The sequence below is a fragment of the Doryrhamphus excisus genome, chromosome 13, assembly GCF_030265055.1.
Source record: "Doryrhamphus excisus isolate RoL2022-K1 chromosome 13, RoL_Dexc_1.0, whole genome shotgun sequence".
NCBI lineage: Eukaryota > Metazoa > Chordata > Actinopteri > Syngnathiformes > Syngnathidae > Doryrhamphus > Doryrhamphus excisus.
Genome location: NC_080478.1, coordinates 12523466 through 12549616, shown reverse-complemented (window position 1 = coordinate 12549616; position 26151 = coordinate 12523466). Strand labels below are relative to the sequence as shown.

At 41.1% G+C, this 26151-nt stretch overlaps 1 protein-coding gene and 1 long non-coding RNA gene across 4 annotated transcripts in view; one reads left to right on the top strand and one right to left on the bottom strand.

The window, feature by feature from the left end:
• myt1lb (myelin transcription factor 1-like, b) overlaps window positions 1-26151 on the top strand; it is a 131676-nt gene that overhangs the window by 69614 nt on the left and 35911 nt on the right. For all 3 annotated transcript variants that reach the window (XM_058091313.1, XM_058091311.1, XM_058091312.1), the window contains exons 5-8: window positions 9537-9943; window positions 14792-15964; window positions 19512-19646; window positions 24270-24360. In XM_058091313.1, the coding sequence (XP_057947296.1) occupies window positions 9537-9943; window positions 14792-15964; window positions 19512-19646; window positions 24270-24360 (1806 nt within the window). The remainder of the gene's footprint in view (window positions 1-9536; window positions 9944-14791; window positions 15965-19511; window positions 19647-24269; window positions 24361-26151) is intronic.
• LOC131140674 (uncharacterized) lies at window positions 10933-16459 on the bottom strand. Its single transcript, XR_009132444.1, has 3 exons — window positions 16364-16459; window positions 13655-13750; window positions 10933-11169 (listed from the first exon to the last, which is right to left on the bottom strand). It is a non-coding gene; the product is annotated as an uncharacterized LOC131140674 (long non-coding RNA).

Below are 26151 nucleotides of genomic sequence, written 5' to 3'. Positions count from 1 at the left end.
TCAAGCAATATGAGTGTCACCACCCCATAACCCTACTGCAAAATACAAATATGGAGGATGTGACTGTGTGCTACCAAGAATCAAGCCTGTCCCAGTCGCATGAAAGTCTGCCATATAAAACCACTGCGTCATAAACTGCCATGTTTCTGCTTTGTACTGCAATTTCATTTGATGAAATCCCATTTGTTTGGGTTGGTGGGAAAACCTCCATAGTTGTGAATTGTAATGCTATCCAAATGATATGCATAATGGTACAATAGAATGCATAACGGCGTATTGTATGTAGATATGAATATATAACCTGGCATGTGTTGTACCATACTTGAATCACAGCAGGACTGCAACTAACTCTTGTAAAGGTTGTTTGTTTGTGCATAGTTTTTTATATACGTTGTCAACAATGCACACTTTTAATCAACTGTAATGATTTGTCCCTTTCTTGAAAACATGATGCAATCTCCATCCTCCTATTTCTATTCTACTGCTGCTGCCATAAGAGATTCCACTACTTGAGCAGACCTGAATCTCTGTCATCCCATCTTTAACGGCCTCTGCTTCATCCCAACATGAAGCCTCACCAGCCGCTACATTGCCTAGCCACTAAACTGCAGCTCCTTGATGGGAACAGTATCAGCAAGGTGCACAAACAGGCTGTGAGAAGGCGTTTGCCACCAAGAGTGAGGTAAAAAAATAAAAAAATAAAAAAAGATTGAAGGAAGCGCCTGAGTTGTCAGGGTTGTGCAAGGAAAAGGAATGAAAACTAGGAAGAAGTCAGCATTGATGGCATGAGTTGCCCGACTCGAGATTTTCCTGTAGTTCATGTGCTTTGGGGGTTCAAACTGGGCTGACTTTATGGTATAAAGACACTGGCAGTGACAGGCAATGGAGGAGTCTTTTCCTAAAGCTGAGACAGGGCTCATTAGCTGCAGGCTACAAATGTTGGAGATGTGCTGTTGAATGGGCAACAACAGGCTTATCGAACCACTGAGCTGAACAGCCTGCTGCCGGGTACGGATTCCTCTCAGTTCCGTTTACGTCACACGTGCTGTGTTAGCATAAAATAAAAATATAGTCGAGACATCTCAGTTGTTTGTTGTCGTTATCCAAACATGAAGAAACTATAATTAAACAACGCTTATATTGTTAAGACCCAGGTGGACATGTAAATTCCACCCAGAAGTGCCTCTAAACGTCTTTTAAGTTGCATGGATGAGGGATTATTTAGACAGCGAAAGCGACCACCGTAATATTTTACGAGTTTTAGGAGAAGCTGACAGCCGTGCTGTTGTGTATTGAAGAATGAGCCTCGGCAGCTGAGATGTGAGCTGCAGCCTGAGCCGCCAGAAAACGCCCCAAATTGCAGGCGTCTGCCATGCGCTGAGCCTCCTGCACCAAGACTCTGTCTTTTGTTCTCCCCTGCTCGCGGGAGAAGCCTGACAGCTCTGAAATGATCCTCTCTGCGTGAACATTCACACACACACACACACAAAGACAAGTCGTGTTTCCAACTCTTCAGAAGACATCGCATTGATTTTCAATCGCTTTTTCATGATTTTATCCAAATGTAACAATAAAAATGACCGTCACGTATACGTAATGTTCCTCAGCTTCTCAGATTATAGAATACTACAAATTAAATAGAATAACTTTATAATTGGTATTGTTTTGATTGCTGTTTTTAGATTTTACATTTATACATTTGTTTGTTTTTTTGCATTACCCCCAACTAATTTTTATGAAAATGTGTAGGAGTGTGGCAAGAACGCATTCAATTTCAATACAGATATAGAATTCATTTTTCTGTTTTCACTAGTTTAGTTAATTGAATTGGTGCAGAGTGGAGCAGTGGCTAATGTTAATTTTTCGATCAAACTACACTGTACGTCCGATGTGCTATTCCAGTTGTCAATGCAATATAAAGAAAACCCTCGTTTATCATGGTTGATTGGTTCCAGACCTGACCGAAAATGAATTTCCGTCAAGAACTCCTTTTTTATGCATCAAATATTTGTGTCGTTAGAACATAGAAAACATTACTGACACCTAGTGACCAGATGATGATTCACAATGATGTCTCCTGAATGCTTTATTTGTATTTTAATGCTTAATTTATGCAAAAAAAATATGTGCTATTTGCTTACGTGCATATTATTCAACTATGGAACAGCAATGATATTCATTCATTTTCTACAGCTTTTCCTCACGAGGGTCGCGGGAGTGCTGGAGCCTATCCCAGCTGTCTTTTGGGCGAGAGGCGGGGTACACCCTGGACTGGTCGCCAGCCAATCACAGGGCACATATAGACAAACAACCATTCACACTCACATTCATACCTATGGACAATTTGGAGTGGCCAATTAACCTAGCATGTTTTTGGAATGTGGGAGGAAACCGGAGTACCCGGAGAAAACCCACGCATGCACGGGGAGAACATGCAAACTCCACACAGAGATGGCCGAGGGTGGAATTGAACCCTGGTCTCCTAGCTGTGAGGTCTGCGTGCTAACCACTCGACTACCGTGCCGCCCACAGCAATGATATATTTCTTTAAAATATGCTAGTGTGAAGCCTTAAATGAGCAAAGTGGATAACTGTATGTGCAATATGTGCAGGAAATCCGAGCATCAGATCAGTACAACATGACTCAACAAAACATAGTACCAATACAACAACGAATAGTTGACCGTGTCTATGTGACATAGTGTAAAAAATGCATGTTAACAGTAATAATAACAATGTGTAATGTGTATCACCATTATAGATATCGTTTGCCTAAAGATCCAGTGCAGTCTTTAATCTGTTGTGTTCAACTCCCCCGATTTTGCAGCAAACTGCAGACATATAGAATACTTTCCTGTCTGACTTTCGCTCCCATTTTTCCTTGCTGGCTGACTGTGAGGATAGCCAATCCCTCATGGATTTCTGGAGGCTATCACCATGGAGACGGTGCTCTGCCACACGTGTCTATAGATCCTACTGCTGGATAGAGGGCACAACCAGACGTGGTGCATTCCCTCTGTCTTCTGTGTTCAACAATGAGCTAAGGTTGTGGGATAGATAAGATTTGGGTGATGTATACACTTAAATATTTACAGATACAGGTGCAGTGGAGGAAAGGGGGCAGGTGAGGTGATGAGGATGAGAGGAGGAATATGGTGGGTGTGAAAGTTATGTGACAGGAGTGGAGGATTACAGGGGAAGTTGGGGGGGGGGGCTGCAGTGAGAAGAGGAGAAGGAGGACGAGGCTGCCTCATTTCTGTCTATGTCATGCAGACAAATAGCGTGTGATGCTAATGACTGGCTAAAGCTTTTGCCCCTGCTGAGAACAGCCGCTAATATGACTGCTAATAAAGGTGCCATGCAACGCTGTCGCATTCCAACAGTCGCTCAGCTGTCACCCAAAATTAGCCAAATGGGAGCCCTTCGTCTCCTGCCTTGCCTCTCTCCAACCTCGCATTAATGCGCCACAAAATGGGCTTTCCTCTCCAGAAGTGTTATTTCTGCATGTAAGGGCCACTTTCTGACAGTGCGATACAATTTGTTCCATCCCATAATGCTGAGGGTGTCCACTCCATAAAATATGAAGTGGTCATTTTGTGACGTGAAGTTCTTTTCTTCTTTGATTGCTACCTCTTGTACTGCATAGTCCTCCTTGAGGATTTTCCAGGGGACAAAATTTGTAGGATAACGACAATGGGGCAAGACAAATTGATTTACGGTTTTTGATCATCGGTGATGAAACATGGCTGGTGACACACCTAATCCTTTGGAGTTTTTTTTAACGTTCATACACTCGTCCCTCGTCCGAGTCGACTTGTTGCGGACTCTTGCTGACACATTGACGCTAGCATTTGTGTATTTCAATAAAACTAAAATGTTGGTATACATTGTTCCTCGCTACGGTGAGGAGTGCTCTGCGCCTTGCTGTAAGACGTTTGTCTGTATTTTATTGTCCAAATAGCAAGAATAATGCTCTTACGGCTGCACGGCGGACAAGTGGTTAGCACGTACGCCTCACAGGTAAAAGACCCGAGTTCAATTCCACCCTCAGCAATCTCTGTGTGGAGTTTGCATGTTCTCCCCGTGCATGCGTGGGTTTTCTCCGGATACTCCGATTTCCTCCCACATTCCAAAAACATGCTAGGTTAATTGACGAATCCAAATTGTCCATAGGTATGAATGTGAGTGTGAATGGTTGTTTGTCTATATGTGCACTGTGATTGGCTGGCGACCAGTCCAGGGTGTACTCCGCCTATCGCCCAAAAGACGGGCATCCCCGCGACCCTGGTGAGGATAAGCAGAAATGAATGAATTTTTATTACATGAAAGATCACACAAGCTTTAGAAAGTCATGGTGCATAATAAATGTTTCTGCAATATTATTTGCAACATTCTGACCAACAAATGATCACAAGCCATCCAACCCAGTTTTTGCACTCAGAGATTAGGCTCAGTGCGTGGAGTGGAGTGGAGAGCCTCATCTCAGGTTGCTGCCTTATATTTGATCAGGGAAAGTGCAAATTCAGGGATTTTTTGCTTCAGAAAATTTAAAAAACAGTGTGTGTATGTGTGTGTGTTTCTTTTTTAATTATCCCCTGACCTTGCATCACTGCTACCAGCATAGTTATTGTATTACGTTGTGTTACAAACCTTAGAGGCCTGAAAGATTTCACTAATAAATGAATAAATAAAGTAAATAAAATAAAATAAAAATAAAAAAACATGTTTGTGTCAGTGTGGGAGGTCTCACTCGCTCACATTTTGTATTTGCTTTGTGGACGAGTTTAAGAGCTAATATGCTAATAACAAAGAAAAGTAGTACTACAAAAATATGTTTTCGGACTGGATATTATTGTTTTTAAAATAATGGCCAATATTTCTGAAATTGATATCCTTAAATATGATGTAGTTATCGTTGTAGTTGCACACCAAAATACACTTAACACAAAGATATTTCCCCTACTTAACTCAGTAAGTTAACTGTGGACAAAATGTGATTAATCGTGATCAAATATTTTAATCGTTTGAAAGCCCTAATGTTAATATACTTTCTTTTTATGACAACGTTATAATAGGATAACATGTTTTTGTCTGGTATTTTCTACCATCTGAAATGAACCTGAGGTAGAGTTAATTAAAATAAAAACACACTAATACACAATAACTAAAAACAAACTAATGCAAATGTAGCCGTTTTCTCTCCTATTTTCTATGCATATAATAAATGCCATGTTTTTGTTGCATTTGTTGTTGATTTAAATGCCACCCGCATTTTAATTGCCAAGTGGCATGACTGATCTCCAGTGGTCGTGATGAAGAATGTTGCATCCAAGGTCACCCGGTGACAGCGTCAGGCAATGTGGGATGGAGGAGCTGCGGAGGCTTCCTGTGGCTTAGTCATCATGGGGTTTGGGAGCATCCGGGCAAACACTCCTCTCCCACTTTCATAACAAGCTGACAGCACAGACACGAGAGGACATCTGAGACTCAAGTTGTCCTGTCCTGTAGGCAACGCCTCTAAACAACGGGATTTAAAAATCATTTACATAAGATGTCCTGTGGTAGCTTACACGCAGCGGGATCAGCAACAGCCAGAAATATGTGGAAGATGCTGAGTGTTGTAGGTGGAAAGTCTGCTGCATGTTTCTTGTATGCTATCTAGTATTCATGATTTGCTTTCCATGAGCTGAGGTGGCAAAGCATTTATTATTGCTTCTTTTTTTTAAGGGAGATTCAGTCATTAATAATACCAGGAGGTCTCGGTATCAGCCGATATCAGTGAAAAAAAGAATGGTATTCATATTGGCGATACTTGCTTTAAAACGCCATGGATTATCAGGCTCTGTATCGGCAGCATAATTAATGTATAATGTAAAAAATGAATGAATGAATGAACAAAACTGTGGTGAGATCAGCCATGTTGTCGGAGGTAGCAGAGATGAGGATGCTGAGGTTCTAATTGGGAGTGACCAGGATGGATAGGATCAGAAGGATGCTGCGTTTAGAGCTGCCAGTTAGGAGGCGTAGAGGAAGACCAAAGATGAGGTTTATGGATGTAGTGAAGGAGGACATGAGGGTAGTTGGTGTGAGAGAGACCGATGCAGAAGACAGGGTTGGATGGAGGAGATTGATTTGCTGTGGCGACCCCTGAAGGGAAAAGCCCAAAGAGAAAGAAGAAGCGGTATCAGCAGTATAAAACCCTGATTGGAACTATTGTTACTTCCACCAATTGGTGTGGGTTTATTTGTTTCTGTTCCTAGCTCATTTCTTCAAATTTAGGTGATTTAGATTTCAAATTGACATTTACTTATCAGACATGTGGACCAGAGAGGGACTGGAAAGACCTTGTTTATGTTTTATGTTTACATCCTTCCACATTCTAACCCTCCTCGCCCAGCCCACTCACCTGTTCTCCGTTCCCGGTTACAGCTATACTGCTGGGACATGCCCTTGATTTATTTGGAGGGCCGTGGGACGGCGAGGTGGCGATGAGTGGCATTTTAATGTGATTTTGAGGTGTTTGCTTGAAAACACTATTGATCACAGCGCTGCGGCGCGCTCACGCACACGCTCACACCCTCACCGTCCTGCAGACCCTCATGCAATCCCTGAGGGAACAGGCTGGCTGTCAGGCAGGGAATGAGTTTCCATGTGGGTTTGGATTAATGAAATAGGGCCCCTGGTTGCAGAGGAGAGCAGGGGGTCAGACCATTAAGGAATCCCTGGGCAGGGTGAGATTGAGCCTGCCAGCTGACTGGACCCTGACTGACTGATGGACATCTGAGGAAGGGTAAGAAGTGAAAGACAGATAACTCCTCATCACCAATGTCGGCAGGACAGTTCCAAAACATTCCACGGGGGGTTCAGGCGCTTAGAGCAAAGAGTCAAGTCAGTGAAACCAGACATTAGCCTGATGTCAGGGAGAGTTGTCACCTTGTTAGACTTTTTACAATCAATCACTGCTTCCACCAAAGCCATTTCTGCTCCATAGGGGAATTTGATATTCCCTTAACAATAACAACATCTAGACAATGGTGTTAGTCCCATTATAGTACTAAGACTTCATTGTTAGTCATCTCACAAAGCCTGTTTCTTTTTAACAGAAGAAAATAATTTCTAACTACCCACTTAATATAATTGTAATAATTAACATTTCCATTTATTTTCAGAATTGGATGCCCAACAGTATCGGTGTCCCTATAAAGAATAGTGTTTGTTTCTCTTAAAAATTGCATCCAGCTGCCTCCTAAACACTTTAAGGGCAGACAATTCATTACCTTTCATTGTAGTCAATGCACCTATTTAATAAAAAGGTTGAATCATTACCATTGTAGTTGTTACAATTACAACCCCAAATAAATGCAAAAAGGGCGATGGAGTAATTGGTCATCTTAGACTTGATTTGTAGTTTAATTAAATTTGAACCTGACACATGGAAAAAAAATGTAAGTTTTTTGCCAGTTTGTAGGAGTATGTGTCATGACGACATGCATATACTCTGTTTTGATAGAAATAAATGTTATAACATTGCTGCGGTTCAGTGGAGAACCACCTACACCATATATGTTTTCATTTCAATGCGTTCAGGCATTTTTGTCATACATTTTCTACTGCTTGTCCTCACAAGGGTCACAGGGGTGCTGGAGCCTATCCCAGTTGTCTTCGGGCAAGTAGCAAGGTACACCCTGGACTGGTCGCCAGCCAATCACAGGGCACATATAGACAAACAACCATTCACACTCACATTCATACCTACGGACAATTTGGAGTAGCTAATTATCCTAGCATGTTTTTGGAATGTGGGAGGAAACCGGAGTACCCGGAGAAAACCTACGCATGCACGGGGAGAACATGTAAACTCCACACAGAGGGTGGAATCGAACTCGGGTCACTTTTTTGGTCACTCGTTGCAAGTCAGATGTAAAAATCTGCTGAATGTTTGAATGAAAAATCAAAAATGTTTACAAACTGGACTTTCAGACAAAACTGATCCGACTTTTTTTTTCCTTCATTGATTCATTCATTGATTCATTCATTGATTCATTGATTCGTTCATTCATTCATTCATTCATTCATTCATTCATTTTCTACCACTTATTCTCACGAGTGTCGCGGGCTTCATTCCTTTTCTAAACCACTTGACCTCACTAAGGTCGTGGGTATGCTGGAGCCTATCCCAGTATTCTTTGAGTGGGTACACTCAGGACTGGTCACCAGGCAGTTTTTCAGTTTCTAAAAAAAAAAAAAATGAATATTTCTCTTCTTAATGAGCAACCTGCATTACTCGAACGGAGTCAGTACCTCACCAGACGTCAACCTCATCACATTTCATTGACAGCTTGTCATTACTGTTGACAGTGTCACCCGCATCAAAAAAACTCCAGCACAAATAACATTTTAAAAAAGTACATTGATCACTTTGCTTTTCATTCAGTTCAGTCATTTTTTTCATGTAAAAGTAAAGCCAGCCAGGGGAAATATCCAGAGGTTGTGTGAGCGTTTGTAAAATAGCAGCCAGGGATATTTCACAGCCCAGTGAACGTGCCCAAAGCGTGTTTAGCTCCAAGCTTGGGAAGAGGCTTTATTTGATGGCCAAAACACTCAGGGCTCATCATAATTCTGACTGTGTGGGTTGCTTTTGTCGAAATGTGCCAGATATGTGCACACAGTCTTACACATGCACACTATTTTAGTGAAAGTACAAATAGAAAAACACGTTTCAAACTTGACATGCCCAGGTGGCAGTTGAACGTTGATAAGTAAAATAGTTTAAGCATGTGGTCAATAGCCACGGCAAATACACAGATGATCATATTCAGGATTTTGTGCTCCTGCTGCCGCTAATACATTCAATGAATGGGACTTCATGTTGACTTTTCCCCTTTTTATTGTTCTTTTCTTTTTTTTCCATCAGACTGCTCAATGCCAAATAAGCCTCTACCTGTCCACACGCACAACCAAAACTTTATTGTTATTTATTCTAAATTATTTAAATTATTTGTACCAATTTCTGTTTACGCTGTACATTGTTGTTCATATTTGATGTAGTTTATTTATTCTCCACATTATTGTTCATTATTTATTATTACACGGGAACCAGGCAACGACATTTCGTTGTCAATTCCACTGCTGTGTTAATGTGCAATGACAATAAAGAAAGTCTATGTCTGTGTCTTTTTGATGTGGGTCAGAAAAAGGCATTTCACTCTGCTACGGCAACATTGATTGGCTTAACCTGCACTAATGAAAAACATAATAACATGTAACCATTTATGAATTATGTATTCATTCGTAATTTACACTGATTGTAACAATAATAACTTAATTGATTAAGAATTTAGCAAACTATGCCGAATGTAATGTTGATTGAACACACCCTGAGGTGTGAGGAACACGAGTTTACAACATCATCTAAAACAGGTTTGACTGTGCGTCAAGCACAGCACCTGAACAAAGAGGCCCTCAGAGAAAGTGAACGTTTATGTCCAGGTGAGGCTCACTGCTAATGGCGGCACTACCTTATCTCTCTTTTGCAGTGTGTATGGATGCCCTGTGGCCAAGAAGAGAAAGAGTCTAGACAGACAAACCCTGGAGACCTCCCCCAAGAGGAGCACCTACCTAGATGACATGGACAACTCCACAATGGAGGAGTGCTACGAGACGGACGGGACCGAGGAGATGGACGACAGGGAGGAGGAGGGAGAGGGAGCGCTAGAGGAAGAGGAGGAGGAAGAGGACGAATTGGAAGAGGTTGAAGGCTATATGGACTACAACGAGGAGCAAATGGAGCATGAGGAAGGAGAGCTGGAGAGAGAGGAGGGCGAGGAAGAGGACGAGGTAGAGGTGGAGGAAGAGGAGGAGGAGAGAGTGGAGGAGGAAGACGAGGAGGAGGCTGTGGCGGATGTGGACTACGAAGAGGAAGAGGAAGGAGAGCAAGGGCCAGGTAATGCTTTCAAATTGCAAATTCAAACCAGAATAAAACACACCGTAATTCAAATGACTAAAAAAAAGTTTGCATATTCATGAATCATGTACATATTTGATGAGCCGTGTGAAGTACTTCGGGGCTGGTCGACATGATGTTCAAACATTGATTGTGTTATGCAATGGAATGAGGAATGAGATCTGTAACATGCTGGAAGAACAGCATGTCTGTGATGGCCAATTCCTTTGATACTTTTGATGAAATGATTCATTCATTGAGTCAGTCATACATTTTATTTATGCACTAATCCCTCATTAATCGCGGGTAATTATGTCCAGATACAATATATGATAAGTGAATTCCACAAAGTTCATTCATTCATTTTCTACCGCTTATCCTCACGAGAGTCGCGAGGGGGTGCTGGAGCCTATCCCAGCTGAGGGGGTACACCCTGGACTGGTTACCAGCCAATCACAGTGCAATTCCACAAAGTTGATTCCTTATTTAGAAATGAAATATTTTGATACTTGAGCATAGAAAACCTGTTTATGACCTACAGAATGTTTTTTTAACATTATTAGAGCCTGCTAAACATGAACTAACACCCCTATAGTAACCTTTACACTTCTACTACCTAATAGAGTGGATCAAATTAGAGTAAATAAGCCATTTCAGACATGAATAAGACTTGTGCTCATGTGTGTTGCAATAAATATGTTCTGGACATATGGAAAGGTCCACCCTCGGCCATCTCTGTGTGGAGTTTGCATGTTCTCCCCGTGCATGTGTGGGTTTTCTCCGGGTACTCCGGTTTCCTCCCACATTCCAAACACATGCTAGGTTAATTGGCGACTCCAAATTGTCCATAGGTATGAATGTGAGTGTGAATGGTTGTTTGTCTATATGTGCCCTGTGATTGGCCGGCGACCAGTCCAGCGGCGACCGAAGACAGCTGGGATAGGCTCCAGCACCCCCACGACCCTCATGAGGAAAAAAGCGGTAGAAAATGAATGAATGAATGAACATATGGAAAGGAAATGATATTGGGAGTTCAGTGTTAAGTGTTACAATAAAGCCCCAAACCCCCCTGCCAAAAAACATGAAAAATGTTTTATTTACATAACTGACCTGTATTTGAACTCAGCCACACAGAAGAATTGTTTTTCTGGTGACACAGTGCCTCACGCCACTACCGAGATGTAACAGGCCCACTCCAAAATGATGCAATAGGACACTGACTTTTACTGAAACAACAGAAAAAAGAACAAGCAAATGAACAAGTAAAGTATGAGCCTACATTCCATGTTTTGTTCATATACAACTAGATGGACTTTTCTAGCTTATTTTGTGGAGGTGGAAAAAAGTTTCTATCACTGCAGAGTTTGTTAGCACAAACAATTCTTCAATTTGCTGTGATGCAATTTCCTCCTCCTTATACAACTAAAGCCTTTCCACTGATGGTAACACTGCATGCTACTCATACTGCATAAGAAACACTAATTTTCTGTCGCCATGGCTTGGGAAGCCCCACATTTACACCACAGAGTCATGCCAGTGGAATGACTTGCCCCCCCCATCTGCTGCCACATTTCACTCTCTCTTCTTGCGGGCCATTCTTTCTGTATAGATACTGTATATTTAAAACATTAATGGATTCTCCGAAGTTTATGTGAGATTTTATTGATGTTCTGATATCATTATAGCTGTGTTTATTTGGTAAATAACATCTGACTGCTAAACAAATGAGCTATTATGGCCACAGTTAAAGTTGCTGAGTCCATCTGATGACTTTGTGTACCGGAACTCAACAGTACCTGTCCACTCTTACTCATTAACACATTATCATGGGACCCCAATTTCACCTATTTGATAATTATAGGTTATCACATGGTTTGTCTGGTATCAGGCCAGGTATCATGCCCCCAAGTGTCTGATACTGGCACGCGGGGGCATGATACTGGGCCTGATACCAGACAAACCATGTGATGATCTTATTATCACATACTATTTAATCATGAGCTTATGATCACGTACTATTTAATCAAAAGACCATTTTGTTTCCAGAAAATGTTCAGTTTATTACATGTATTATATCTAAACAGTGTAAACACAATAATTGCAAAATTATTTCAACAATAATATTTTATCAACAGTCTTATCTTATCAATGTCTGACAATTAAAGTTCCAATAATCAAGTTTGGGTTTTTTGGTGACTGGAGAAGCACTAGGAATATTTATAGTTACAGTGACAAAACAAACGCCGTGTGTTCACGCTCGTGCGCTGTTCTCTGATTGGTTGTTTCACGGGCACGATACCAGAGCAGCGCGCTCTGAGTGGACAGCTACGGTGGCTGATACTGGACATGGTTAAACTCTATATTTTATCAGTATCACTGCCCTGGGCTTTGACACAGTATCATGTCGGCCTTTTTCCCGTATCATTCATGGGCGGTTTCTAGGGTACAGGGCCAATTAATACTGTAGTATGTGATAATGTACAGATATACTAAGAGCATACATAAAAAATGCCATGCACATGTGTTATGGTCAATTAAGCCTTACGGGAAACAATGTTCAAAGTTGTGAATGTGCCAAAATAGTCAAACTATTGGGGCCTGTCCTGTAAAATAAAATAAAAAATAAATATAGCAAGTTTTTAGAGAGGCTTCTGGCCCATATGTTGCCCCCCTGCCAAAGCCCCGTCGACCCCCTGTTCTCGTTGACGTGTCGAACACCAGATTTGGCAGGTTTCTCTCCAGCAGATTCTGCTTTGCACCCCCGCATCACGATTGGACCTGACAGTGCCTTCAAGTCCAATTAAGAGTGAGGCTCTGAGGGGGAAGTGTGTTATCCCTGTTTGACGCTCAGCCCTACCCACCCAAAGTGTTGATGTGGCGCCTCTGCAGCCATGCTCTTATTTTCTTGCCATGCTCTTATTTTTTTTGCAGTGATGTTTTCACAAGAAAACATCACTGAGAACTGGTTCATTACAAGGCACAGACCAGGCTTGAACACAAAGACAGTGCATCGTTTCCTCTGCCTGTCAACAGCCTTTCCAGCTCCAGATGGTGGCTGCTTACTTACCATTTTCACCGGAAAATCTTTTATACGTTAGCCACAATAGTGCACTGAGCTTTGCAATCGTAATATCATTGACCTGATTAAAATATTAGTCCTTTCAGTATTTTAATTGGCAATATTTTCCCAAAGAACTGCAAAAAAAAGAGAGAAATCATTCTGTACACATCATTATTATGCTCCACGTTCGCCCTAAGACAGCGGTTCCGCATTGTAGATTCCAATCACATAGACGTAATAGAGGTGACATCCTGGAGCTTCTGCTGTGTTCCTCTGTGGCTCGTACATCTCTGTAGCTAATCCAAAGCCAATTCACGGCAGGATAGTGTCCCCGTTTCCTCCCTTAATCTGTTTCACTTCCACATCCCTTTTGTGTACTGTGATTGCTCCTCTAATTGCTTCCCCGTGCCGTGTGTCATAGCATCGAAAATTAAACCCCACCAGTGCAGGAGGCTGCTATTAGGAGACTTGTGCTGTCAAAATATGTGCCTGGTCATTCGTGACTGGTCCTTCTAAGGTCCTCAGCCATGGATCAGCAATATTGCTCTTCTTTAAGTGGTGTGTATGTGTGTGTGTGTGTGTGTGTGTGTGTGGAATATGTGTGCCGGTTTGATCTGTTGATATTTTTTTTTACTCCTTACTGCTGTTACCTCTGCATAGAAGGTTGTTTTCCCTGCAGTCAGTTTCTTTAGGCGTACTCACACCAGGCCAAGATGGTATCCTTGAACATGTGAAAGGATCTGCTCCTATGAAATGGACAGTGATAACAGCGTAAGCAGGATAGTGATCTCATTACTGAGACTTCTTCTCCGCTCCTGTTATATATTATATGTATATCTTATATGTCCTATATATGCTACAATGAAACAAGACACTCACTTGGTCATGAATCTCCAAAAAGAGTTTTGACAGAAAGTTATAAACTAGGGGTCTCAAACTCAATTTACCTGGGGGCCACTGGAGCTAGGGTCTGGGTGAGGCTGATTTTCCAAATTTTCCAAAAAAAAACAAAAAAACACATTTATTAAAAACAGAAAAATGAATAAACTTTGCTTTGGTTCCGATTTTCTACAAGAAAAGCTCTGATAAAACATTCCACTGTTCTCAAATATCTTACTTTTAATTTTTCTACACAAAATAAGATGAAAAATAAACAAATCAAGAATAAAGAAAATCAATCAATCAGTAATAAATAAATAAATATAATAATAATAATAATAAAGCGGCCACTAATAAAAACTTAGGAAACCACATATAGTTGATGGGTAGACAAATTATTTTTTTCCGATTAAAATTAACAAAGCATTATTAGAGCCCTGTAGACATGACAAAACACGACTATAGTCACATTTATACTCTTTATATTTACAACATATTGTGCAACTGCAGGGTCTTGAGTCACATGCTAACTCGCAAACTAGGGGGCCTAAACTAGCGTCCTGTGGGCCACATTTGGCCCGCGGGCCGCGTGTTTGAGACCCCTGTTATAAACAAATCCATCCATGAAATTGCAACATCTTTCTTTAAAAAAAGATGCTTTTTTATATATAAAGTTTGTGTGTTTTTTGGCCTGTGAGCCTCCAAATGTGCATGTATAACTCATGTTCTCTGCAGGAAGTGACACATACAATGAATGCTTCACGTGTGATTGGTTCACATGAGAAATATAAAAGGTGAAGACTGCAAGCGCTCCAGGATTGAGAGCTGTTAATTACTAACAGAAGAGATTCGGCCACCTATTGCAGCCTGTCAGAATGAATTACAAACTGTTCTTTTTGTACAAACAGAGGAAGACCTGATGAGTTGCGGTGAGGGTGTGGAGTGCAACGTCGGAAGTGGCGAAGCCAAATCTTGTCCAACTGGGGAGAAGGACGACAACAACAATGACGAGTATGAGAACTACGACGAGCTTGTGGCCAAGTCGCTGCTCAACCTGGGCAAGATCGCAGAAGACGCCGCCAACCGGGCCATGACAGAGTCGGAGATGAACAGCAACTCTTCTCACAGTGCTGAAGAGGAGGAGGAAGAGGAAGAGGATGAGGAAGAGGAAGAAGAAGAAGAGGAGGATGATGAGGAGGAAGAAGAGGAAGACGAAGAGGAGGATGAGGAGGAAGATGAGGAAGAGGAGGAAGAGGTCAATGAAACGCAAAAGGGTGATCTGAGTTTGGATGTTCATAGCGACGTGGTTCGGGAGACCGTAGACTCGCTCAAACTCTTGGCACAAGGTCATGGGGCGGTATTGTCGGACAATCTAGACGGACAGGACTATGAGGACGGCATGGCTGAGAACAGAGACAAGAATGATTGTTCCCACAATGGCGGAAATCTGCACATTGGTGGTAACGGACAGGGGAAGATCACCGGTCACGGACAATTAGAGAACAGCGACGAGGAAGTGTGTCTAAGCAGTCTGGAGTGCTTACGGAATCAATGCTTTGACCTTGCACGGAAACTTAGCGAAACCAAGTCTGCAGACCGCAATGGCTCATTCCAGCAGAATCATTACCAGTGCGGGGACCCAAACCAACAACCCCAACATCACGGCTATGGGGAGTTCCAGCATAGCCAGGAAGACAGGCGAGCGTTCGACAGGAACTATTCTGACATGGACAATCTTTTGAAGCTGGAGGAGCAGCTGAGCCCGCGGTCCAAGTCTTTCTCCAGTTGTGCGCAGGGAGACCGCTTTCACCACCGGGACTTTGACGAGGACACGGCCTCGGTGACGTCAGACAGGTCTGAGGAAGTGTTTGACATGACAAAGGGCAACCTGTCCTTGTTGGAAAAGGCCATTGCGCTAGAGTCCCAGCGTGCGAAGGCAATGCGGGATAAAATGGAGGCAGAGGCAGCCAGGAGAGACGGGGTGAGATATAGCCATGACGACCATGGCCCACGGCACACCTACGGTGTTGAACGAAAAGGACGACTCCCTGATGGCATGAAGAAGCTTTTCTATCATAAAGGTGAGGACTGAACTTTAAACACAGAAACACGCCATGGAACAGCTTGTATGGCAAACATATTTCCTGTAAACATTAGATGCACCTGCATAATGTCATATGGAGCGGAGAGGCTTCTCGGGTTGTGAGATCATCTCCCAGGATGCACTAGTTTGGAGCGAATACACAATAAACGATAAGTAACCTAGTGTAACTCATATTACACAAGTATAATGATGAGCTAAAGGCACGCTACACACAGAAATTCAACAAAGAAACCGAGCAAACATGACACTCACTAGAATAACCGTTAGTCATAGTTAGCTTAAATGCTGATATTAGCACCGAAGAAAAGGGAGCCTAACTTTGTGAAAAGGGTGCCCAAACTACTCCACAGCTCCCACAATAAGCCAAAAAACTCACCTTTATGCATTCACGCACAGCATCAACCTGGTGATATGATGTATGAGGCGCAATAAGGCTCAGAGATCTATATATTGTTCAACCGAAAAAAACGTCCCGCACTGTGGTGCGTTTACAGACCGCTGAACACCGTAGGACAAACGACACTCTAAGCCGACCAAACAATACAATGTAAATTATGGGCTTTCTAACAGTCACAATGTTTATGAAATTAATATCAATGCGTTTTCTAAGTAACAGAATGTAATCTTGAATACTTCCTGAGAACTAACACTGCACTCTAAGCTGAACATACAATGCAATGTAAATTATGGGCTTTCTAACATCATATGATTCAGTGCAAGAGCTATATCAAACATTTATTCTTAGACTTGATTGATATGCTCAATAATCCAAAATCAGAAGAAGTGGAAGAACATGAAGTAATCAGCAGGGTTGGGAGTAATAGTGTTAAAAATAACTAGCGCTGTTATTGTTTTCCGGGTAATGACTATTTCAAACATGTACAGTAGCATTGCCATTCTGACATGTTTGCACATTATAATGCGCTGATATCGATATGTTTCACTTCTACTACACAGGAAGCTATATAGCTAGTCAATTGTGGTTACGCACACCCAACGTTTTGACAGACAACTGCAAGTCACAAGCTCAGCTTGCTCAGCCCTAACCTCATAAAACATTTCTCACAAGCTAAATCCAAATTATTTTACATATTTGAAGGTTATTCAAAAAATAACAAATTAATGATTTTGCCTGGTAACTTTTTGTATTTATGATTTAGTCATTTTGTTCAGTTTGTCTTTTTTCCTCTTAAATATGGGATATTTACACAGAAAGACAGTCTGTAAACCTTGCAATGCATACCTGCACTCATTTACATATTTGAAGGTTATTCAAAAAATAACAAAATAATTATTTTGCCTGGTAACTTATTGTATTTATGATTTAGTCATTTTGTTTAGTCTTTTTTCCTCTTAAATATGGGATATTTACACAGAAAGTCTATAAACCTTGCAATGCATACCTGCACTCGAGGTTGATGAGACTTGAGATGATTTTTTTTTTCATTTAAAAGTTCCCGGAGTACAAGCAGAAACTGTAGTAATCCTACACCTGATCAAACTTGATCCGTCACATCAAAACACAATGGCTGAATAATACTTTGTAACGTGATATTAGAGTCCACTTCAGAAATTCAGCGTGTAAAAAAAAAAGTAGTCGTCCCTAGGTCCGGTAATTCGTGCTGGAAATTATCATATACTGTAGATGTGTTTGAAAAAAATTTTCCTGGCATTTCTTAATGTCCATCCTGCACCGCAGACAGCAGAAAGCCCGTGTGCATTTTGGGTACTTGAACATAACCCTAGGACAAGCTTTTTTTTTTAAGCAAATTTGAAAATTTGAATCTCGGGAGCAGCAGCAGCTTATGTTGTTAAAATAGGCCAGCATGGAAACATCAGAGGGTAGGCTTGTCAGGCATAAGTAATGGCAATCTGCACGGCCTGTTAGGACCGCACATTTCATCCCTGGGATGCAGCTTGGGGTAAAGCCGCCTATTTTTAAACCAACTTTTCAGCATTTAGGAAAGGAGGGAGGCTTGCAGTCTTTGCAGAGAATTAATTCATACGTTCCTTTACTATGCTTACATACTACTTTTAAGTTCAGCTGGTCAGTGATCCCGCAGAAAGAGAAACACAACCGTGCTTTGTGCTGCACCGACCGTAGTACAAGAACAGTGCTATTCAAGGTGGTTTGAATGCAACACTCACTTCAGCCATATTTGGACCTAATTAGGCTAACTTATTTCTCCCCACACAGAGGCTATTCAGACAAGAGCCACAAATAAGAGCATGCAAATTCACAGCAGGAGGATATTATGCCTTAAATGCCACACAATTCACAGCAGGTATATACCGTAACGTAAATGCCACACAAATGTTAATTTCCAGAGTCGTCAGTGGACTGCATGCTTGAATGATGTTGGAATAAAGAGCGGAGGGGTGATAATAATCTAGATAGCAGATAGACGATAGTAGCAGACAATCGCTCAGCTGGGTTCCTGTGCGCGATTTATAAAAGACAGCACAATGAAGCGAGGAGCGAGGTGGGAAAAAAGACTGGTCAGAGAGAAACGTGGTTGAGCAAAAATAGCATGAGGTTAAGATGAGAATAGAGGAATATCAGAATGACCGATAAAGAACAACAAGCCTACTGACTGCACATTAATTATCCAGAGATGGTATGGTAATGGGGCCATTTGCTATGCAAAACGCAGCCCCTCCTCAGCCACAATCAATATCCCTTCCTTCTAATATGCCTTCCACTCAGCTGCTCCCACTCAGACAAGGCGGGGAAACACACATGCATCATATATGTGTATGAGTGCATGTCGTTATTACTATTTTATCTCATGCTAACAGCCCGAACCTCAAAAGAATCTATTCTTAAGAAGCCACACCGCTATCAACATGATGAAAACGATGTTTTGTACGAAAGCTAGACGGAATGAGGGTGGGGGGGAGAAAAAAACAGCATGACAACATGCAGCGCCCTCAAAGTACCATCTATAGATTTTATTTGGGGGAATGAGTGGGTGTGCTGCATGTCACCTCTTCGTAAACCGGCTCATCACTTGATTATTTTTTTTCTTCTTTGTTCGTACTTCATGTCCTCTGGGGTTTCGTGGGGTTGTCACTTGGTGCCTTAGGATCTGCAGAGTTTCAAACCTTTAATCAGCACATCAGTCTGTAATATCAGATACCAACCAACCCCCATATTGCTCCGATACCAGTCACTCAAACGGTTGCATATTTATTGTATACGTTGATGATACATTATATTATTCAGCCACTTTGTAAAAAAAGAATAACATATATGATCAGTTATCAGGTATTGCAAGTGCAAAAAACTTAATGAATGTAAGTACCCTTGACTTAAAGATTTTGCACAGTTTGATATTGATATTCAAAACCAAAAAAACCCAAAGCATTTTTCACATAGGAAATAATGTAAACCCATTGTACTGCATGAAAACCAAAACCATGTGCACAAACCGAGGCAAAATTTTGCAGAACATTCCTGACGAGATAGTAGGAAATTCTTGGAAAATCGAGGTTTAGCTCTGCGAAACTCTCTTTTCCCGCAGATGCTTCCCGAGCAGACAAGAAGGAGAGTCGCTGTCCGACACCGGGCTGCGATGGCACGGGTCACGTAACGGGCTTGTACCCCCACCATCGGAGCCTGTCGGGCTGTCCGCACAAAGACAGGGTCCCACCTGAAAGTAAGCCATTGGTTCTCACACCAGTACCAACAATGATTTACTCAACCTGCGGCCTTCACCTTCCATGACGCCCCTGCATGTCTCCCTGTGATCACTATTGAGCTTGCTCCGTGCGTCTGTGTCTTTGTTTGATGATTCAGTGATGGCCTGCAGCTGCACTTCTCTAGTGACCTTTTGCATGGGGCTATAGTTTTCTTGCTGATTGCCTGCTTAGTGTGCCGTGGTGATGAGGTATGAAATGAGGACTTGATGTGTGAATAGCGACAATGCAGAGAGGTAGAGTGTTGCTGATCACATCCATCCCTTTTGAATTCATTGCTTGTGACCATGTATGACTGAAGGATAAAAGGATAGAGATGCTCGATATTGGCTTTCTTAGCGATATTCGATATTGTCTAGCAGGATTGCACAGCAACGACATAACGGGGTTGGTACATCCGGTTGCAATCATCGCTTTCTCAAATGCTTGGGGGTCAAACAAGCATATTCGTAGCTGGGCGTGTTCCCCCATGACGAAATCATACAGGGATTCATTCGGAAAGTTTTTTAATAAGATAACCAATTGTGAATGGAAAAAGTTCAAAAATTTTGATTGATGACATACATATAACATAACATATAACTCAACATTCATTCATTCATTCATTTTCTACCGCTTTTCCTCAGGAGGGTCACGGGAGAAACGGGGTATATAACATAACACAACACAACACAACACAACATATAGAAGAAGGGGTCAACCCTGACCCACACACCTGTTTAAAACAAATAAACTGGTGTTCTGGCAGAGGAATACAATCTAGTAGCAAATATGGACTAGCCACGTCAACTCTCGGCTACTTGGTAACAATTTAACAGGGCCGTGATTGCGCTATTTACGACAAATTCATATTTATAGGTGACACACCCATTGAAAAACAGCACAGCAAAGCAATGATAAGAATGTTTTCTTGTAGATTGATTTGGTGTAAGAACTCAAAACGCAAGAGAAAGGCTTTAACCGCTGTTTGATTGCCGTGTTTTCAACTATTTCATGTCTTTATGCAACACACCATGCACACTCACACAACTGGAGCAAATCATTTCAACGCCAGGCACTGTTATTCGCATGAATTTGCCAAACATTGTACAAAGAGAGAGTGTTTATGTGGATATATTCATTATGTGGACATTCCACATTCATCAGAACATAGGAACTGCCTCCAGGTCACGTGGTTGCAACCCAGCAATTAGGGTCAAACTATGACAGGGTAGCTTCCACCCTCTTTGCAGTTCACATTACCGTCACCCACGGGATTGGACTGAAACATTTTCACTCAGTCAGTGGAAATTTTAAATGGAATTCTCACGTGAGCTTGGTCTCAGTCCAGTATCATGCATTTAACTGGGCACTGTTGTTTATTTCTCTGTTCCCATCAATTCATTATAACATTTCATTTTTAAGTGCAGACCTTGATAACACCGAGCCCTTCCCCCCCAGCCACTCATGCCACAAACTCTTTCTTTTATTTGTATCGCCTGCTCAATTAGGTTCCACCAAGTGGAAAGGCTTGTATCATATCTCACAATTGCAGATCAAGTGAAGTGGCAATAAACATTAGCCTTCAATGAATAGCAGGAGTTTGCCTGGGCTATTTAGCCTCACTTACCTTGGTCAAACTTCTCAATAAAAGACATTTTATGCATTTTATTAGTATCCTCGTGAAAATCAAGATAGGACCTGTCATGACAAAGATGGCAATCAGAATAATAAAAGTGGGTTTTAATAATAGCACAGAAATTAGTTACCATTCCAGAAAGGCTTGTAAAGACTAACGGTGTCACCGATGACACTTGTTCCGTGGAGCAAACGTTTAACTCACACAAAGGTTCTCACAAAACACACAATTTAGAGCACTTGACATTTACGGTGCTCAGGCGACACCAGTAGTATTTGGCAAGAATGTTGCTGAAGAGATTTCCTTGTTTTTGTTGGTAGGGAGGTTTTTTTTGAGTGTATAGGACTATAAAACGTATACATCTAATGAGATAGGAATTGTTACAAAAAGTAATTAGGATGTTCGAAATAGACATACAGATAGCTATTTGCATTTTGCTCTCATATAGCAAAATAAGGATACCAAACTATTGGAAACACAAAGGACAAATATATCACATTTTCTGGACTGTAAGTCATACTTTTTTCATAGTTCGGCTGGTCCCTATATCAAAATAGATTTCAATAATCCCTCACCCCTCAGCGTTTCAAATTTCACTCAATCACGGTTTTTCAAATATATAGTATTAAATGATGCTGTTTTGTGATTGAATTAGGACTTTCAAGCATGGAAATGGGTAGATTAACTAAAATACAAATACAGGGAATTTGGAAGACACATTCAAAGATGTGATGATATGTAGAATTTTACACTGGTTACTAGGTGTCAGTAATGATACAGTAATGCATTTAGTAATACAATTTAGTCTAGTGAAGGGGTCCTGAAACTAAGGCCCGGGGGCCGTACATGGCCCGTTTCCACATTTGACCCGGCCCTCTGACCAATACACTACCATGATATGCATACCCCCCAACCACTACTCCCTTTAGCTGTTTTGCGGCAGTACAACCGGTGTCAAACTGTACCCTTGGATAAAGCACGTACATTTCTGACAGGGTGCAGTTTCTGTCATAGAACCGGAAATGGTAACCCCTATTGTGAGCCACTTGGTCTAATGGGACTTTCATGATGCATGATGCATTATTTTGACTGATGCAACTTATACAGTACATTTGAATCAGCACCTATTCTATGTATGCCTCAATAGGTGCCTTAATTCTGTTACTGTGATTCAAGTATTATTCATTTTGGTAATATTATTCATGGGATATTTCAGCTGGAATTAATAAGAGGGATTTTTTAACAGTACTTGAATAGTCTTATTTTATGGAAAAAAACATTCCCTGTTATATATAAGAAGGGAAACTTCAATATCCATTCCAGCCGCTGATGCTGGAGCTTATCCCAGCCATCTTCAGGCGAGAGGCGGGGTACACCCTGGACTGGTGGCCAGCCAATCACAGGGCACATATAGACAAACAACCATTCACACTCACATTCATACCTATGGACAATTTGGAGTCGCCAATTAACCTAGCATGTTTTTGGAATGTGGGAGAGATGTCCAAGAGAAGAATCAAACCCAGATCTTCTCCTTGGCCTACATGCTAACCACTCCATCATGCGGCCCCATATGTATTCATATGTAAATTCATATCTCGATATTAATTGCATTATTTTTAAAAACCTATTTAACACCCTTTGGTCAATGACTTTAGTCTTGACCCGCTTTAGCTAGCAAGGATTATTAGGGAGTCGTTCCCTCGTCAGTCAGTCACTGAAGTCCTGTCCATATGCGGCCAATGGTCTCATACCAACAGAGTTCTTGTTTTGACTAGTTTCAAGGTAAAGATGACAACATGTCATGCAAGTGATCGCCTGCAGGGCAGATTCAGCTGCAGGTTATGCTCTCTCACTGTTAACACAGTTGCTGTGCCGGATAGATTATGTTTTATTAATGCAGTGGTTTCATTTAATTGGGAAATCACACAGTGCAGCCAGACAGCTCCTTGGGAAATGTGAAAAATGACAATTAAATTATATCTCAAATTCATTAATTCCCGTCGCTCTTTGCTCATTGTAGCTTTTCCCTTTCTCAGTAAAATGTAAGAATGCGTGTGTTTTCTAATGCAATCTAGAACACAAAATGCATTTATTTGTACTAATGGCGTGTATCCCTGGCTTCCCTCTCATTCTTGTTCTTCCTAAAGACTATTGTGCGTTGCTTCAATTTCCCGTCTCTTTGCAGAGGGCAGGACTAAACTAGGATATGCATAATGTATTGGCTTGTGGCAGGTTGAGGTGGCAGGCTTTTTCCAATTACCTGCACCGAACACCAATTAGTATGTAAAGGAAAGAGAATGATGAGAGGTGAAAGTTTAAGGGGGTGATAATGATGAAGCTGATGCCGATGGGGTTTGGCCCTGCATGCCACGGCGTTGAGACGACCCTTTCCTGCGCCCCAGCCTGCAGTGCTCGACAGCTCCTCTCAGACATCCATAGATCATTAATCTAATTGGCTGGTTGCCACAGGGATGTGAGACAGTTATGGACTGTTTTAATGGTAAATGGTATTGAAGACTACGGCCATCGACGCTAACAACATGGCCGCGATAACAAAGAGCACTCTATCAAGGGGTGTCTGCGTCTTCTATTGATTCCAACATGTGTGTTTTGCATGATTGTGTGCTGTTGGTTGAGTCTGCTTTCCGCATGGCCCCCAATTCCCTCTTCCATTTCTGTGTCCTGCTGAACCTAAATGGCTCCTTTTTATTCATGACCGTGCCTATTGCATGAATATTAATTTGAAAGGCTCGGATAAGTGGAAGCAATATGGTGGGAAACCTTGCCTGCCCTTTCAAACTAGCGTTCATTAAAATGAAGAAGAGGTCATTTGGGTTCACGCAGGCTCATTTCTTAATGATGTTTATAATGCCAAGCTCACACACTAATAGAACTCACGCGTGGTTTGCGAGGGGCTCCTAACCTTCCGTGTTTCTCACTCCTGTCTCCTGTCGCTATGAAGTTGTGGCTATGTATGAGAACGTTCTTAAGTGTCCTACGCCTGGCTGCACCGGACGCGGCCATGTCAATAGCAACAGAAACTCCCACAGAAGGTAAGTGACAGCCTGCACAGATGAAACAGGCTTGGTCTGTGTCTCCTTTTTCACTGTGGGACTTTTCTTCAGTTTTATATGGACATGAGATGATTTTTTTTTTTTTTTTACATTTTTATTTCTGCCTGCCTCCATTTTTTGTACCTCTTTTCATCTTTTTTTTCTTCTTTTAATGTCTTGATTACTGTACCCTATTCGCTTGGACTGTCACTAAAGTTGCGTTGTTTTTATTGGCCTCATTTTGTCTCTTGATGTTTGTTTTCGTATTTGTGTGCAACATTCTAAATAAATTCAAATAGTCGGTTCCAAACACCCAACTTTGTGGTAAAAATATTCAACAATTATAATCATACAAGCAGAAAACAATTAAAAATGTATAGAAATGATGAGATAAAGGGATAAATACACATTTAAAATCACGTATTCTTTTTTTTCTTCTTTTAATGTCTTGATTACTGACCCTATTCGCTTGGACCGTTACTAAAGTTGTGTTGTTTTTATTGGCCTCATTTTGTCTCTCGATATTTGTTTTCGTATTTGTGTGCAACATTCTAAATAAATTCAAATAATCGGTTCCAAACACCCAACTTTGTGGTAATAATATTCAACAATTATAATCATACAAGCGGAAAACAATTTAAAATGTATAGAAATGATGAGATAAAGGGATAAATACACATTTTAAATCATTTATACCTTGATTAAAGACTCTGGCGGCAATGACGCAGCATTCACTACTGTTCTCATCAATGCTGACACTGGCAACTTCGTCCGGCTCCATTTTAGGTTATTTTGTAGTTGTGATTTCTTTAAAAAAAAAAAAAAAAAAAAGCAGAGTATAACCACATTAGTTAGCAAAGAACTACACAGTCAACCACTGACGACATCATAGATGCTGGAGGATAATAACTTGTTTTTGTCATAAAGACACGTTGCAAACACAGTTGGACTCACCAAGTGTATTAATAACAAGGCAAGATTGAGTCACCAATGTGTGGGATTCTTTGTTTGAGCACTGGAGTCCGCAGAACGATATGCGGGCAAACGGACAAGTTTGTGTAACATTGTCATTGAGTTTGCCAACTGAGGAGGCCAAATATGGTACTTGGTGTTTGAGCCAAGATGGTTGAATAAACAAGCAATGCTGGGACTAGTTCGTCCACATCTTTATTAATACCATAAGAGTCAAGGGTAAAATACATGTTTGTTACGAACAATACTGATGATAACCAAAATCCTACCCAAAAACGGGCAGTTTGAAAAATGCAATTCTCAAATGCAAGACACTGTTGACCTGGGATGAAAAAAATCCATAAGGCATGACTAGGTTATTTAAAAAAATATAGAATAGAGTAATTTGGTAACAAGACTGAACAGTAACAAGGAAGCTTGATACACTATTCCGGACTGCTGGGAACAGTATATATACAGTATTTTTTGACAGTCTACACCAGGGGTCTCAAACTCAATTTACTTGGGGGCCACTGGAGCTCGGGTCTGGGTGAGACTGGGCCGCATTTATTAAAAACAATTAAAAAAAAAAAAACTTCGCTTTGGTTTCAATTTTCCACAAGAAAAGCTCTGATAAAACATTCCACTGTTCTCAAATATCTTACTTTTTATTTTTCTACACAAAATAAGATGAAAAATAAATAAACAAATCAAGAATAAAGAAAATCAATCAATCAGTAATACATAAACATAATAATAATAAAACGGCAAATAATAAAAACTTGAGAAACCACATATAGTTGGTGGGTAGACAAATTATTTTTTTCAGATTAAAATTAC